The sequence below is a fragment of the Oncorhynchus masou genome, chromosome 14, assembly GCF_036934945.1.
Source record: "Oncorhynchus masou masou isolate Uvic2021 chromosome 14, UVic_Omas_1.1, whole genome shotgun sequence".
Lineage (NCBI taxonomy): Eukaryota > Metazoa > Chordata > Actinopteri > Salmoniformes > Salmonidae > Oncorhynchus > Oncorhynchus masou.
The window spans coordinates 36344628-36360515 of NC_088225.1; the positions used below are offsets into that span (position 1 = coordinate 36344628).

At 47.6% G+C, this 15888-nt stretch overlaps 1 protein-coding gene across 1 annotated transcript in view; it reads right to left on the reverse strand.

Moving 5' to 3' along the window:
• Positions 1-319: 319 nt before the first annotated feature.
• Positions 320-15888, reverse strand: part of LOC135553891 (4-aminobutyrate aminotransferase, mitochondrial-like) — a 59332-nt gene continuing 43763 nt past the window's right edge. The window contains exons 6-12 of the mRNA XM_064985817.1: positions 15094-15143; positions 14449-14529; positions 12369-12461; positions 8402-8464; positions 7450-7513; positions 1159-1307; positions 320-502 (exon numbers count right to left, since the gene is read on the reverse strand). Of these exons, the coding sequence (XP_064841889.1) occupies positions 320-502; positions 1159-1307; positions 7450-7513; positions 8402-8464; positions 12369-12461; positions 14449-14529; positions 15094-15143 (683 nt within the window). The remainder of the gene's footprint in view (positions 503-1158; positions 1308-7449; positions 7514-8401; positions 8465-12368; positions 12462-14448; positions 14530-15093; positions 15144-15888) is intronic.

Consider the following 15888-nt stretch of genomic DNA (forward strand, 5'->3'; position numbering starts at 1 on the left):
CTCCCTCCCTCCCTCCCTCCCTCCCTCCCTCCCTCCCTCCCTCCCTCCCTCCCTCCCTCCAGACTACTTTGTGTATGACTCCCTCCCTCCCTCCCTCCCTCCCTCTCCCACTTTGTGTATGACTCCCTCCCTCCCTCCCTCCCTCCCTCCCTCCCTCTCCAGACTAAATATTGTGTATGACTCCCCCCCCCTCCCTCCCTCCCTCTCCAGACTAAATATTGTGTATGACTCCCTCCCCCCTCTCTCCCTCCCTCTCTCTCTCCCTCCCTCCAGACTAAATATTGTGTATGACTCCCCCCTCCCTCCCTCCCTCTCCAGACTAAATATTGTGTATGACCCCCCCCTCCCTCTCTCTCCAGCCAACCTTGCGTGCGATGTTCCGTAGCTTCTTGAAGAAGTCCGGTGTTGCGTGGTTGTCTCCTCCCTCAGCCTGGATGGGTTCTATCACTATCCCAGCCACCGGGCGGCCCTTCTGACGCCACTGAACTATCAGGTCCTCTACCTGGTACACACACACACACACACACACACACACACACACACACACACAGGCACAGGCACAGGCACACAGGCACACACACACACGTGTCTATTTCTCCATTTACAGTAGTATAATCACGTGTCTATTTCTCCATTTACAGTAGTATAATCACGTGTCTATTTCTCCATTTACAGTAGTATAATCACGTGTCTATTTCTCCATTTACAGTAGTATAATCACGTGTCTATTTCTCCATTTACAGTAGTATAATCACGTGTCTATTTCTCCATTTACAGTAGTATAATCACGTGTCTATTTCTCCATTTACAGTAGTATAATCACGTGTCTATTTCTCCATTTACAGTAGTATAATCACGTGTCTATTTCTCCATTTACAGTAGTATAATCACGTGTCTATTTCTCCATTTACAGTAGTATAATCACGTGTCTATTTCTCCATTTACAGTAGTATAATCACGTGTCTATTTATCCATTTACAGTAGTATAATCATGTCAGATTTGTTTTTGGGCTGGTATTACATGCTTTTAAAATAGCACTTCCAGTTTGTATGGGAATAACGGGAAAATTGGTAGATTCTCAGGAAAATAATAAATCCTAACACACACACACACACACACACACACACACACACACACACACACACACACACACACACCTCCTCCAGGCAGCGGGCCTCTTCCTGTGCGTTCTCCCGTGTGAACTCCTCCAGAGGGTACTTCAGTTTAGGGAAGGGAGCGATCGGCCAATCAAATGACGGCACATCCAGCTTGTGGATGGCCTTGGAGTGCGTTGTTGCCAAGCAACCTGAAAACAGATCAGACACCGTGAGTTGTTGTTTTAAAGGAGTGGGGCAGTCCGACCCTCGTTCGAGCATCCTGATCTGGCGAGCTTACATTCTGTTACGCTACCGCAGAACTAAATGAGAGCGCAGGATGGTGGATCTTAACTGACTTGTCTAGTTAAATAAAGGTTCAATAAAAAAACACAAAAAAAACATCAGGATATAGGGCAGTCCTCAGGATGGTGGACCAGAATAGGGCAGTCCTCAGGATGGTGGACCAGAATAGGGCAGTCCTCAGGATGGTGGACCAGAATAGGGCAGTCCTCAGGATGGTGGACCAGAATAGGGCAGTCCTCAGGATGGTGGACCAGGATAGGGCAGTCCTCAGGATGGTGGATCAGAATAGGGCAGTCCTCAGGATGGTGGACCAGGATAGGGCAGTCCTCAGGATGGTGGACCAGGATAGGGCAGTCCTCAGGATGGTGGACCAGGATAGGGCAGTCCTCAGGATGGTGGACCAGGATAGGGAAGTCCTCAGAATGGTGGACCAGAATAGGGCAGTCCTCAGGATGGTGGACCAGAATAGGGCAGTCCTCAGGATGGTGGACCAGAATAGGGAAGTCCTCAGAATGGTGGACCAGAATAGGTCAGTCCTCAGGATGGTGGACCAGAATAGGTCAGTCCTCAGGATGGTGGACCAGAATAGGGCAGTCCTCAGGATGGTGGACCAGAATATAGGGCAGTCCTCAGGATGGTGGACCAGAATAGGTCAGTCCTCAGGATGGTGGACCAGGATAGGGCAGTCCTCAGAATGGTGGACCAGGAAGTCCTCGGGATGGTGGATCAGGATAGAGCAGTCCTCAGAATGGTGGATCAGGATATAGGGAAGTCCTCAGAATGGTGGACCAGGAAGTCCTCGGGATGGTGGACCAGGATAGAGCAGTCCTCGGGATGGTGGATCAGAATAGGTCAGTCCTCAGGATGGTGGATCAGAATAGGGCAGTCCTCAGGATGGTGGACCAGGATAGGGCAGTCCTCAGGATGGTGGACCAGGATAGGGCAGTCCTCGGGATGGTGGACCAGAATAGGTCAGTCCTCAGGATGGTGGACCAGAATAGGTCAGTCCTCAGGATGGTGGACCAGAATAGGGCAGTCCTCAGGATGGTGGACCAGGATAGGGCAGTCCTCAGGATGGTGGACCAGGATAGGGCAGTCCTCAGGATGGTGGACCAGAATAGGTCAGTCCTCAGGATGGTGGACCAGAATAGGTCAGTCCTCAGGATGGTGGACCAGGATAGGTCAGTCCTCAGGATGGTGGACCAGAATAGGTCAGTCCTCAGGATGGTGGACCAGAATAGGTCAGTCCTCAGGATGGTGGACCAGGATAGGTCAGTCCTCAGGATGGTGGACCAGAATAGGGCAGTCCTCAGGATGGTGGACCAGAATAGGTCAGTCCTCAGGATGGTGGACCAGAATAGGTCAGTCCTCAGGATGGTGGACCAGAATAGGTCAGTCCTCAGGATGGTGGACCAGGATAGGTCAGTCCTCAGGATGGTGGACCAGAATAGGTCAGTCCTCAGGATGGTGGACCAGAATAGGTCAGTCCTCAGGATGGTGGACCAGGATAGGTCAGTCCTCAGGATGGTGGACCAGAATAGGGCAGTCCTCAGGATGGTGGACCAGAATAGGTCAGTCCTCAGGATGGTGGACCAGAATAGGTCAGTCCTCAGGATGGTGGACCAGAATAGGTCAGTCCTCAGGATGGTGGACCAGGATAGGTCAGTCCTCAGGATGGTGGACCAGAATAGGGCAGTCCTCAGGATGGTGGACCAGAATAGGTCAGTCCTCAGGATGGTGGACCAGAATAGGTCAGTCCTCAGGATGGTGGACCAGGATAGGTCAGTCCTCAGGATGGTGGACCAGAATAGGTCAGTCCTCAGGATGGTGGACCAGAATAGGTCAGTCCTCAGGATGGTGGATCAGAATAGGGCAGTCCTCAGGATGGTGGTTCCGGATAGGGAAGTACAATATTCTATTGTATTTTTATTGAATAGACAGGACAGTAGGTGAACAGACAGGACAGTAGGGGAATGGACAGGACAGTAGGGTAACAGACAGGACAGTAGAGGAACAGACAGGACAGTAGAGTAACAGACAGGACAGTAGGGGAACAGACAGGACAGTAGGGTAACAGACAGGACAGTAGAGGAACAGACAGGACAGTAGAGTAACAGACAGGACAGTAGAGTAACAGCCAGGACAGTGGGGGAACAGACAGGACAGTAGGGTAACAGACAGGACAGTAGAGGAACAGACAGGACAGTAGAGTAACAGACAGGACAGTAGAGTAACAGACAGGACAGTAGGGTAACAGACAGGACAGTAGAGGAACAGACAGGACAGTAGAGTAACAGACAGGACAGTAGAGTAACAGCCAGGACAGTGGGGGAACAGACAGGACAGTAGGGGAACAGACAGGACAGTAGAGTAACAGCCAGGACAGTAGGGTAACAGACAGGACAGTAGAGTAACAGCCAGGACAGTGGGGGAACGGACAGGACAGTAGGGGAACAGACAGGACAGTAGAGGAACAGACAGGACAGTAGAGGAACAGACAGGACAGTAAGGGAACAGACAGGACAGTAGAGTAACAGACAGGACAGTAGGGTAACAGACAGGACAGTAAGGGAACAGACAGGACAGTAGAGTAACAGACAGGACAGTAGAGTAACAGACAGGACAGTAAGGGAACAGACAGGACAGTAGAGTAACAGACAGGACAGTAGAGTAACAGACAGGACAGTAGGGTAACAGACAGGACAGTAGGGTAACAGACAGGACAGTAGGGGAACAGACAGGACAGTAGGGGAACAGACAGGACAGTGGGGGAACAGACAGGACAGTGGGGGAACAGACAGGACAGTGGGGGAACAGACAGGACAGTAGGGGAACAGACAGGACAGTAGGGGAACAGACAGGACAGTAGGGTAACAGACAGGACAGTGGGGGAACAGACAGGACAGTAGGGGAACAGACAGGAAAGTGGGGGAACATACAGAAGGGGAACAGACAGGACAGTAGAAGTCGCCCACCAACATGACAGTTGTTTGGCTACCCAGCCAGTCTTCACAAATCTGTCGTTCTGCCCCTGAACAGGCAGTTAACCCACTGTTCCTAGGCCGTCATTGAAAATAAGAATTTGTTCTTAACTGACTTGCCGAGTTAAATAAAGGTAAAATAAAAAAATTGAAGTTTCCCACCAACATGACAGTTGTTTGGCTACCCAGCCAGTCTTCATTGAAGTCACCCACCAACATGACAGTTGTTTGGCTGCCCAGCCAGTCTTCATTGAAGTCGCCCACCAACATGACAGTTGTTTGGCTACCCAGCCAGTCTTCATTGAAGTCACCCACCAACATGACAGTTGTTTGGCTGCCCAGCCAGTCTTCATTGAAGTCACCCACCAACATGACAGTTGTTTGGCTAACCAGCCAGTCTTCATTGAAGTCACCCACCAACATGACAGTTGTTTGGCTACCCAGCCAGTCTTCATTGAAGTCACCCACCAACATGACAGTTGTTTGGCTACCCAGCCAGTCTTCATTGAAGTCACCCACCAACATGACAGTTGTTTGGCTACCCAGCCAGTCTTCATTGAAGTCACCCACCAACATGACAGTTGTTTGGCTACCCAGCCAGTCTTCATTGAAGTCTCCCACCAACATGACAGTTGTTTGGCTACCCAGCCAGTCTTCATTGAAGTCACCCACCAACATGACAGTTGTTTGGCTACCCAGCCAGTCTTCATTGAAGTCTCCCACCAACATGACAGTTGTTTGGCTACCCAGCCAGTCTTCATTGAAGTATCCCACCAACATGACAGTTGTTTGGCTACCCAGCCAGTCTTCATTGAAGTCACCCACCAACATGACAGTTGTTTGGCTACCCAGCCAGTCTTCATTGAAGTCTCCCACCAACATGACAGTTGTTTGGCTACCCAGCCAGTCTTCATTGAAGTTTCCCACCAACATGACAGTTGTTTGGCTACCCAGCCAGTCTTCATTGAAGTCACCCACCAACATGACAGTTGTTTGGCTACCCAGCCAGTCTTCATTGAAGTCACCCACCAACATGACAGTTGTTTGGCTACCCAGCCAGTCTTCATTGAAGTCACCCACCAACATGACAGTTGTTTGGCTACCCAGCCAGTCTTCATTGAAGTCACCCACCAACATGACAGTTGTTTGGCTACCCAGCCAGTCTTCATTGAAGTTTCCCACCAACATGACAGTTGTTTGGCTAACCAGCCAGTCTTCATTGAAGTCGCCCACCAACATGACAGTTGTTTGGTTACCCAGCCAGTCTTCATTGAAGTCTCCCACCAACATGACAGTTGTTCAGCTACCCAGCCAGTCTTCATTGAAGTCTCCCACCAACATGACAGTTGTTTGGCTACCCAGCCAGTCTTCATTGAAGTCGCCCACCAACATGACAGTTGTTTGGTTACCCAGCCAGTCTTCATTGAAGTCTCCCACCAACATGACAGTTGTTTGGCTACCCAGCCAGTCTTCATTGAAGTCGCCCACCAACATGACAGTTGTTTGGCTACCCAGCCAGTCTTCATTGAAGTCACCCACCAACATGACAGTTGTTTGGCTACCCAGCCAGTCTTCATTGAAGTCACCCCCAACATGACAGTTGTTTGGCTACCCAGCCAGTCTTCATTGAAGTTTCCCACCAACATGACAGTTGTTTGGCTAACCAGCCAGTCTTCATTGAAGTCACCCCCAACATGACAGTTGTTTGGCTACCCAGCCAGTCTTCATTGAAGTTTCCCACCAACATGACAGTTGTTTGGCTACCCAGCTAGTCTTCATTGAAGTCACCCCCAACATGACAGTTGTTTGGCTACCCAGCCAGTCTTCATTGAAGTCTCCCACCAACATGACAGTTGTTTGGCTACCCAGCCAGTCTTCATTGAAGTCTCCCACCAACATGACAGTTGTTTGGCTACCCAGCCAGTCTTCATTGAAGTCACCCACCAACATGACAGTTGTTTGGCTACCCAGCCAGTCTTCATTGAAGTCACCCCAACATGACAGTTGTTTGGCTACCCAGCCAGTCTTCATTGAAGTTTCCCACCAACATGACAGTTGTTTGGCTACCCAGCCAGTCTTCATTGAAGTCTCCCACCAACATGACAGTTGTTTGGCTACCCAGCCAGTCTTCATTGAAGTCACCCACCAACATGACAGTTGTTTGGCTACCCAGCCAGTCTTCATTGAAGTCACCCCCAACATGACAGTTGTTTGGCTACCCAGCCAGTCTTCATTGAAGTTTCCCACCAACATGACAGTTGTTTGGCTACCCAGCCAGTCTTCATTGAAGTCTCCCACCAACATGACAGTTGTTTGGCTACCCAGCCAGTCTTCATTGAAGTTTCCCACCAACATGACAGTTGTTTGGCTACCCAGCCAGTCTTCATTGAAGTCACCCACCAACATGACAGTTGTTTGGATACCCAGCCAGTCTTCATTGAAGTCACCCCCAACATGACAGTTGTTTGGCTACCCAGCCAGTCTTCATTGAAGTCACCCACCAACATGACGGCTACCCAGCCAGTCTTCATTGAAGTCTCCCACCAACATGACAGTTGTTTGGCTACCCAGCCAGTCTTCATTGAAGTTTCCCACCAACTTGACAGTTGTTTGGCTACCCAGCCAGTCTTCATTGAAGTCACCCACCAACATGACAGAATGTGCACCAAACTCTGTCATTTTGGATTTCAGTGTCTAGGTCTGTAAAACAGCTCCTACGAGGAGCTTCTGGGAGTGTAAGGTGACTAGAAGCCATGTCTTTTGGGGTCTTTGTGTGTCTCACGGTGGATGAGCGATTTCTTCCAACCAATACACTGCAAAGCCTCCTGGTGAGGCAGATCTGTTAGGTTACTTTCATTTAACAGTAAGATGTGTAAGATATTTAACCTTACTGACCCATTGTTCTGCCATGATGTGTAAGATATTTAACCTTACTGACCCATTGTTCTGCCATGATGTGTAAGATATTTAACCTTACTGACCCATTGTTCTGCCATGATGTGTAAGATATTTAACCTTACTGACCCATTGTTCTGCCATGATGTGTAAGATATTTAACCTTACTGACCCATTGTTCTGCCATGAAATCCACCCATAAATGACAGGATGCTGACGTCTGGACAGCCAGGACTCTGAGAGAGAGAGAACGAGGGAGAGAGGAGAGGGGAGAGAGGAGAGGGGGAGAGAGAATGAGGGAGAGAGGAGAGGGGGAGAGGAGAGGGGGAGAGAGAGAATGAGGGAGAGAGGAGAGGGGGAGAGAGAGGAGAGGGGGAGAGGAGAGGTGGAGAGAGAATGAGGGAGAGAGGAGAGGGGGAGAGAGGAGAGGGGGAGAGGAGAGGGGTGGAGAGAGAATGAGGGAGAGAGGAGAGGGGGGAGAGAGGAGAGGGGGGAGAGGAGGAGTGGAGAGAGAATGAGGGAGAGAGGAGGGAGAGAGAAGAGGGGGGAGAGAGGAGAGGTGGGAGAGAGGAGAGAGAATGAGGGAGAGAGGACAGAGGAGAGGTGGGAGAGAGGAGAGAGAATGAGGGAGAGAGGACAGAGGAGAGGTGGGAGAGAGGAGAGAGAATGAGGGAGAGAGAGAGAGGAAGCACAAGGGAGAGAGAGAATTAGAGTGTGAGAGAGTGTTTTAGTGTGGCTACTAAAGAATAGTCAAGAGGAACGTGATGATGAACACCGGTCATAGCCTGCTCTGATTCTCCACATCTTAACACACACAGACACACAGACACAGACACACACACCAGATTATACTGCTCAGTCTATACACTGCCCCTCATCCCCTCCTTCACCAATACATGTGTAAATATATAAATTATATAAAATTACTATAAATTGTTCTGTCCTGTATTATACTGATATACTGATGTTTATTCTACTGAGACAGTTACTTTATGTTCCTGTATCTTTTAAAAGTTCTTATTGTTGTTGCATTGTCCAGAAGGAACCTGCCAGTCAGCATTTGATTGGACGACGTGCACCATGTGTATCCCGTACATACCAGGAAGAAAACAGACTTCACCCACCTGGTTGATCATACAGGAGCTCACGTCTTCATCAGAGGGGTTGTTGTGGCCTCTCTCCTTATTCTGAGACAGGACAGGACAGACAGACAGACAGGCAGACAGGCAGGCAGACAGACAGACAGGACAGACAGGACAGACAGGCAGACAGACAGGCAGACAGGCAGACAGAGAGGCAGACAGACAGACAGACAAAGAGGCAGACAGACAGACAGACAGGCAGACAGGCAGACAGACAGGCAGGCAGGCAGACAGACAGAGAGACAGACAGACAGAGAGACAGACAGACAGAGAGACAGACAGACAGAGAGGCAGACAGGCAGACAGGCAGACAGACAGGCAGACAGACAGGCAGACAGACAGGCAGACAGACAGGCAGACAGACAATATACTATGTTTCAATTGTGTCCAGTTGTATACAGTACATTTTGTAAATATATTGACTACATAACATGGATTGTCTCAGCTGAACATGGTAGAGTTTCATCTATATTGTATATATATTCTGCTTATATTGAGTAGATAGTGTATATAAATATAGACACTGAGTGTACAAAACATTAAGAACACCTTCCTAATACTGAGTTGCACCTCCTTTTACCCTCAGAACAGCCTCAATTCGTTCGGGATACTGGCCCATGTGGACTCTACAAGGTGTTGAAAGCATTCCACAGGGATGCTGGCCCATGTGGACTCTACAAGGTGTTGAAAGCGTTCCACAGGGATGCTGGCCCATGTGGACTCTACAAGGTGTTGAAAGCGTTCCACAGGGATGCTGGCCCATGTGGACTCTACAAGGTGTTGAAAGCGTTCCACAGGGATGCTGGCCCATGTTGACTCTACAAGGTGTTGAAAGCGTTCCACAGGGATGCTGGCCCATGTTGACTCTACAAGGTGTTGAAAGTGTTCCACAGGGATGCTGGCCCATGTGGACTCTACAAGGTGTTGAAAGCGTTCCACAGGGATGCTGGCCCATGTTGACTCTACAAGGTGTTGAAAGCGTTCCACAGGGATGCTGGTCCGTGTGGACTCTACAAGGTGTTGAAAGCGTTCCACAGGGATGGATACTGGCCCATGTGGACCCTACAAGGTGTTGAAAGCGTTCCACAGGGATGCTGGCCCATGTTGACTCTACAAGGTGTTGAAAGCGTTCCACAGGGATGCTGGCCCATGTTGACTCTACAAGGTGTTGAAAGCGTTCCACAGGGATGGATACTGGCCCATGTTGACTCTACAAGGTGTTGAAAGCGTTCCACAGGGATGCTGGCCCATGTTGACTCTACAAGGTGTTGAAAGCGTTCCACAGGGATGCTGGCCCATGTTGACTCTACAAGGTGTTGAAAGCGTTCCACAGGGATGGATACTGGCCCATGTTGACTCTACAAGGTGTTGAAAGCGTTCCACAGGCATGCTGGCCCATGTTGACTCTACAAGGTGTTGAAAGCGTTCCACAGGGATGGATACTGGCCCATGTTGACTCTACAAGGTGTTGAAAGCGTTCCACAGGGATGCTGGCCCATGTTGACTCTACAAGGTGTTGAAAGCGTTCCACAGGGATGGATACTGGCCCATGTTGACTCTACAAGGTGTTGAAAGCGTTCCACAGGGATGCTGGCCCATGTTGACTCTACAAGGTGTTGAAAGCGTTCCACAGGGATGCTGGCCCATGTTGACTCTACAAGGTGTTGAAAGCGTTCCACAGGGATGCTGGCCCATGTTGACTCTACAAGGTGTTGAAAGCGTTCCACAGGGATGCTGGCCCATGTTGACTACAAGGTGTTGAAAGCGTTCCACGGGGATGCTGGCCCATGTTGACTCTACAAGGTTTTGAAAGCGTTCCACAGGGATGCTGGCCCCATGTTGACTCTACAAGCTTTTGAAAGCGTTCCACAGGGATGCTGGCCCATGTTGGCTCTACAAGGTGTTGAAAGCGTTCCACAGGGATGGATACGGGCCCATGTGGACTCTACAAGGTGTTGAAAGCGTTCCACAGGGATGCTGGCCCATGTTGACGCTACAAGGTGTTGAAAGCATTCCACAGGGATGCTGGCCCATGTTGACTCTACAAGGTGTTGAAAGCGTTCCACAGGGATGCTGGCCCATGTTGACTCTACAAGGTGTTGAAAGCGTTCCACAGGGATGCTGGCCCATGTTGACTCCAATGCTTCCCACAGTTGTGTACAGTTGGCTGGATGTCCTTTGGGTGGTGGACCATTCTTGATACACACGGGGAAACTGTTGAGTGTGAAAAGCCCAACCAGTGTTGCAGTTCTTGACACAATCCGGTGCGCCTGGCATCTACTACCCTACCCCCGTTCAAAGGCACTTCAATATGTTGTCTTGCCCATTCACCCTCTGAATAGCACACATAGACAACCCATGTCTCAGTTGTCTCAAGGCTTAAAAATGCTTCTTTAACCAGGTCTCCTCCCCTTCATCGACACTGATTGAAGAGGATTTAACAAGTGACATCAATAACCTGGATTCACCTGGTCAGTCTATGTCATGTATAACACCTGGTCAGTCTATGTCATGTATAACACCTGGTCAGTCTATGTCATGTATAACACCTGGTCAGTCTATGTCATGTATAACACCTGGTCAGTCTATGTCATGTTTAACACCTGGTCAGTCTATGTCATGTATAACACCTGGTCAGTCTATGTCATGTTTAACACCTGGTCAGTCTATGTCATGTATAACACCTGGTCAGTCTATGTCATGTTTAACACCTGGTCAGTCTATGTCATGTTTAACACCTGGTCAGTCTATGTCATGATTAACACCTGGTCAGTCTATGTCATGTATAACACCTGGTCAGTCTATGTCATGTATAACACCTGGTCAGTCTATGTCATGTATAACACCTGGTCAGTCTATGTCATGTTTAACACCTGGTCAGTCTATGTCATGTATAACACCTGGTCAGTCTATGTCATGTTTAACACCTGGTCAGTCTATGTCATGTATAACACCTGGTCAGTCTATGTCATGTTTAACACCTGGTCAGTCTATGTCATGTTTAACACCTGGTCAGTCTATGTCATGATTAACACCTGGTCAGTCTATGTCATGTATAACACCTGGTCAGTCTATGTCATGTTTAACACCTGGTCAGTCTATGTCATGTATAACACCTGGTCAGTCTATGTCATGTTTAACACCTGGTCAGTCTATGTCATGTATAACACCTGGTCAGTCTATGTCATGTTTAACACCTGGTCAGTCTATGTCATGTTTAACACCTGGTCAGTCTATGTCATGTATAACACCTGGTCAGTCTATGTCATGTATAACACCTGGTCAGTCTATGTCATGTTTAACACCTGGTCAGTCTATGTCATGTTTAACACCTGGTCAGTCTATGTCATGTTTAACACCTGGTCAGTCTATGTCATGTTTAACACCTGGTCAGTCTATGTCATGTATAACACCTGGTCAGTCTATGTCATGTATAACACCTGGTCAGTCTATGTCATGTGTAACACCTGGTCAGTCTATGTCATGTTTAACACCTGGTCAGTCTATGTCATGTGTAACACCTGGTCAGTCTATGTCATGTATAACACCTGGTCAGTCTATGTCATGATTAACACCTGGTCAGTCTATGTCATGTTTAACACCTGGTCAGTCTATGTCATGTTTAACACCTGGTCAGTCTATGTCATGTGTAACACCTGGTCAGTCTATGTCATGTATAACACCTGGTCAGTCTATGTCATGTATAACACCTGGTCAGTCTATGTCATGTATAACACCTGGTCAGTCTATGTCATGTTTAACACCTGGTCAGTCTATGTCATGTATAACACCTGGTCAGTCTATGTCATGTTTAACACCTGGTCAGTCTATGTCATGTTTAACACCTGGTCAGTCTATGGCATGTATATAAAAAAAAGAGCTTTAGAAATATATTTGACTGAAAGAGCAGGTGTTCTTAATGTTTTGTAGACCCAGTGTGTGTACTCACTCTGTACCAGATGAACATGGCCTTATATGCATTCTCATTGGAGCAGGATCCACAGGCCATGGTCTGAACACGGCTCATACCACTAGGAGCAACCTGGACAGAGGAGGAGAGGGGAAGTGGGGAGGAGAGAGAAGGAGCATTGTGGATGGTATCCAATCAGAAGGATTGCACCATTCACAAAATGGAGGAAGTCTGTCTACAGTAGTGGGGTCCAGCTAGTATCCATCACTGGTTAGTGTCTGGTCTATTTAAATGGGGTCCAGCTGGAATCACATCACTAGTTAGTGTCTGGTCTATTTAAATGGGGTCCAGCTAGTATCCATCACTAGTTAGTGTCTGGTCTATTTAAATGGGGTCCAGCTGGAATCACATCACTAGTTAGTGTCTGGTCTATTTAAATGGGGTCCAGCTAGTATCCATCACTAGTTAGTGTCTGGTCTATTTAAATGGGGTCCAGCTAGTATCCATCACTAGTTAGTTCCTGGTCTATTTAAATGGGATCCAGCTAGTATCCATCACTAGTTAGTTTCTGGTCTATTTAAAAGGGGTCCAGCTGGAATCCTTCACTAGTTAGTGTCTGGTCTATTTAAATGGAGGAAGTCAGTCTACAGTAGTGGGGTCCAGCTGGAATCACATCACTAGTTAGTGTCTGGTCTATTTAAATGGGGTCCAGCTAGTATCCATCACTAGTTAGTGTCTGGTCTATTTAAATGGGATCCAGCTAGTATCCATCACTAGTTAGTGTCTGGTCTATTTAAATGGGATCCAGCTAGTATCCATCACTAGTTAGTGTCTGGTCTATTTAAATGGGATCCAGCTGGAATCATATCACTAGTTAGTGTCTGGTCTATTTAAATGGGGTCCAGCTGGAATCACATCACTAGTTAGTGTCTGGTCTATTTAAATGGGGTCCAGCTAGTATCCATCACTAGTTAGTGTCTGGTCTATTTAAATGGGATCCAGCTAGTATCCATCACTAGTTAGTGTCTGGTCTATTTAAATGGGGTCCAGCTAGTATCCATCACTAGTTAGTGTCTGGTCTATTTAAATGGGGTCCAGCTAGTATCCATCACTAGTTAGTGTCTGGTCTATTTAAATGGGATCCAGCTAGTATCCATCACTAGTTAGTGTCTGGTCTATTTAAATGGGGTCCAGCTGGAATCACATCACTAGTCAGTGTCTGGTCTATTTAAATGGGGTCCAGCTAGTATCCATCACTAGTTAGTGTCTGGTCTATTTAAATGGGGTCCAGCTAGTATCCATCACTAGTTAGTATCTGGTCTATTTAAATGGAGGAAGTCAGTCTACAGTAGTGGGGTCCAGCTGGAATCACATCACCAGTTAGTTTCTGGTCTATTTAAATGGGGTCCAGCTAGTATCCACCACTAGTTAGTGTCTGGCCTATTTAAATGGGGTCCAGCTAGTATCCATCACTAGTTAGTGTCTGGTCTATTTAAATGGGGTCCAGCTAGTATCCATCACTAGTTAGTTTCTGGTCTATTTAAATGGGGTCCAGCTAGTATCCATCACTAGTTAGTGTCTGGTCTATTTAAATGTGGTCCAGCTGGAATCACATCACTAGTCAGTGTCTGGTCTATTTAAATGGGGTCCAGCTAGTATCCATCACTAGTTAGTGTCTGGTCTATTTAAATGGGGTCCAGCTAGAATCCATCACTATTTAGTGTCTGGTCTATTTAAATGGGGTCCAGCTAGTATCCATCACTAGTTTGTGTCTGGTCTATTTAAATGGAGGAAGTCAGTCTACAGTAGTGGGGTCCAGCTGGAATCCATCACTAGTTAGTGTCTGGTCTATTTAAATGGGGTCCAGCTAGTATCCATCACTAGTTAGTGTCTGGTCTATTTAAATGGGGTCCAGCTTGTATCCATCACTAGTTAGTGTCTGGTCTTTCAGTAAAGGATCCAGTTGTGTTGTGTGTTGTGTTGTGTGTGTTGTGTGTTGTGTTGTGTGGTGTGTTGTGTGTTGTTGTTGTGTGTTGTGTTGTGTGTGTTGTGTGGTGTGTTGTGTGTTGTTGTGTGTTGTGTTGTGTTGTGTGTGTGTGTGTGTGTGTGTGTCACTCACTGAGAGAAGGCTTTCTGCCAGCTTTTCCGGAAAGTTCTCGGGTGGCATGATCCCCAGAGCTGGCCTGTTCACAAACGCACTCTGAGAGGAGAAAGAGGCAAACATGGTGGAACTCAGCAGGACTGTCAGATAAACCCGAGGAGAGATGTTCAACTCCCATGTCTTCTGATTGGCTTTCAATAACAGTTAGTGCTGAGAGATTCCATTTCGTGAGGGGTTTTTCTCTGTGAGCTCATAGAGAGCAGTAAGGTATCTCTACCTGAAAGTACATGGTCTGAGTGATTGATAGTTGGCATTCAGCAGTCATAAAGCCTTATTTACTGTGAAGGACGACTAAGAGGGTGATTTTGTCAGACAGCAGAGGCAACAGCTCTATAGTGATAAGATGATGACTTGGAATGAAACAATAAAGTCATCGAATTAAACTAATGTAATATACAGAACAACTGAAATCTTTTATTAAAGTAAAGTGAATAAATGATGGTTAGTAAGTGATCAGCAGTAATGAACCGTCACGAGCATCATGGGACTTTTATAAACAATATATTCTGTGTTACAGCATTTTACCCACATAACGCATTTACTCCATCCCTCCCTACCTCCCTCCCTCCCTCCATCACCCTACCTACCTACCTCCCTACCTACCATATTGTTGGGGTTGGACATCACTTTAATGAGTGAGGGATGGTTGTATCCTGAAAGAGAAAATAAAGAGAAATATTACAATTTGTGTCACCACTTCATTATAACTAAACCATTTTAACCCACCAGAGTCTAACACAAGCTACAACCTAGCCAACTATTGTAGTGTAGAAGACTGATTCCCACTGATGTAGCATATGAAACACTACAGTGTTTGACTGTACTATCAGCCTTATATAAAGACCTGCATAGCAGTTCCAGTTCCCACCACTAGGGGCCAGTATGAGAAGAGAGAACCCCTCAGACACCAGGGCACGTATCCACAAAGAGTCTCAAAGTAGAAGTGCTGATCTAGGATCTGTCTATCTCAGGGCTCTTCAACTCTGTTCCTGGAGAGATACCCTCCTGAAACCTCTACAGGAACAGATACCCTCCTGGAACCTCTACAGGAACAGATACCCTCCTGGAACCTACAGGAACAGATACCCTCCTGAAACCTCTACAGGAACAGATACCCTCCTGGAACCTCTACAGGAACAGATACCCTCCTGGAACCTACAGGAACAGATACCCTCCTGGAACCTCTACAGGAACAGATACCCTCCTGGAACCTACAGGAACAGATACCCTCCTGGAACCTCTACAGGAACAGATACCCTCCTGGAACAGATACCCTCCTGAAACCTCTACAGGAACAGATACCCTCCTGGAACCTCTACAGGAACAGATACCCTCCTGGAACCTCTACAGGAACAGATACCCTCCTGGAACCTCTACAGGAACAGATACCATCCTGGA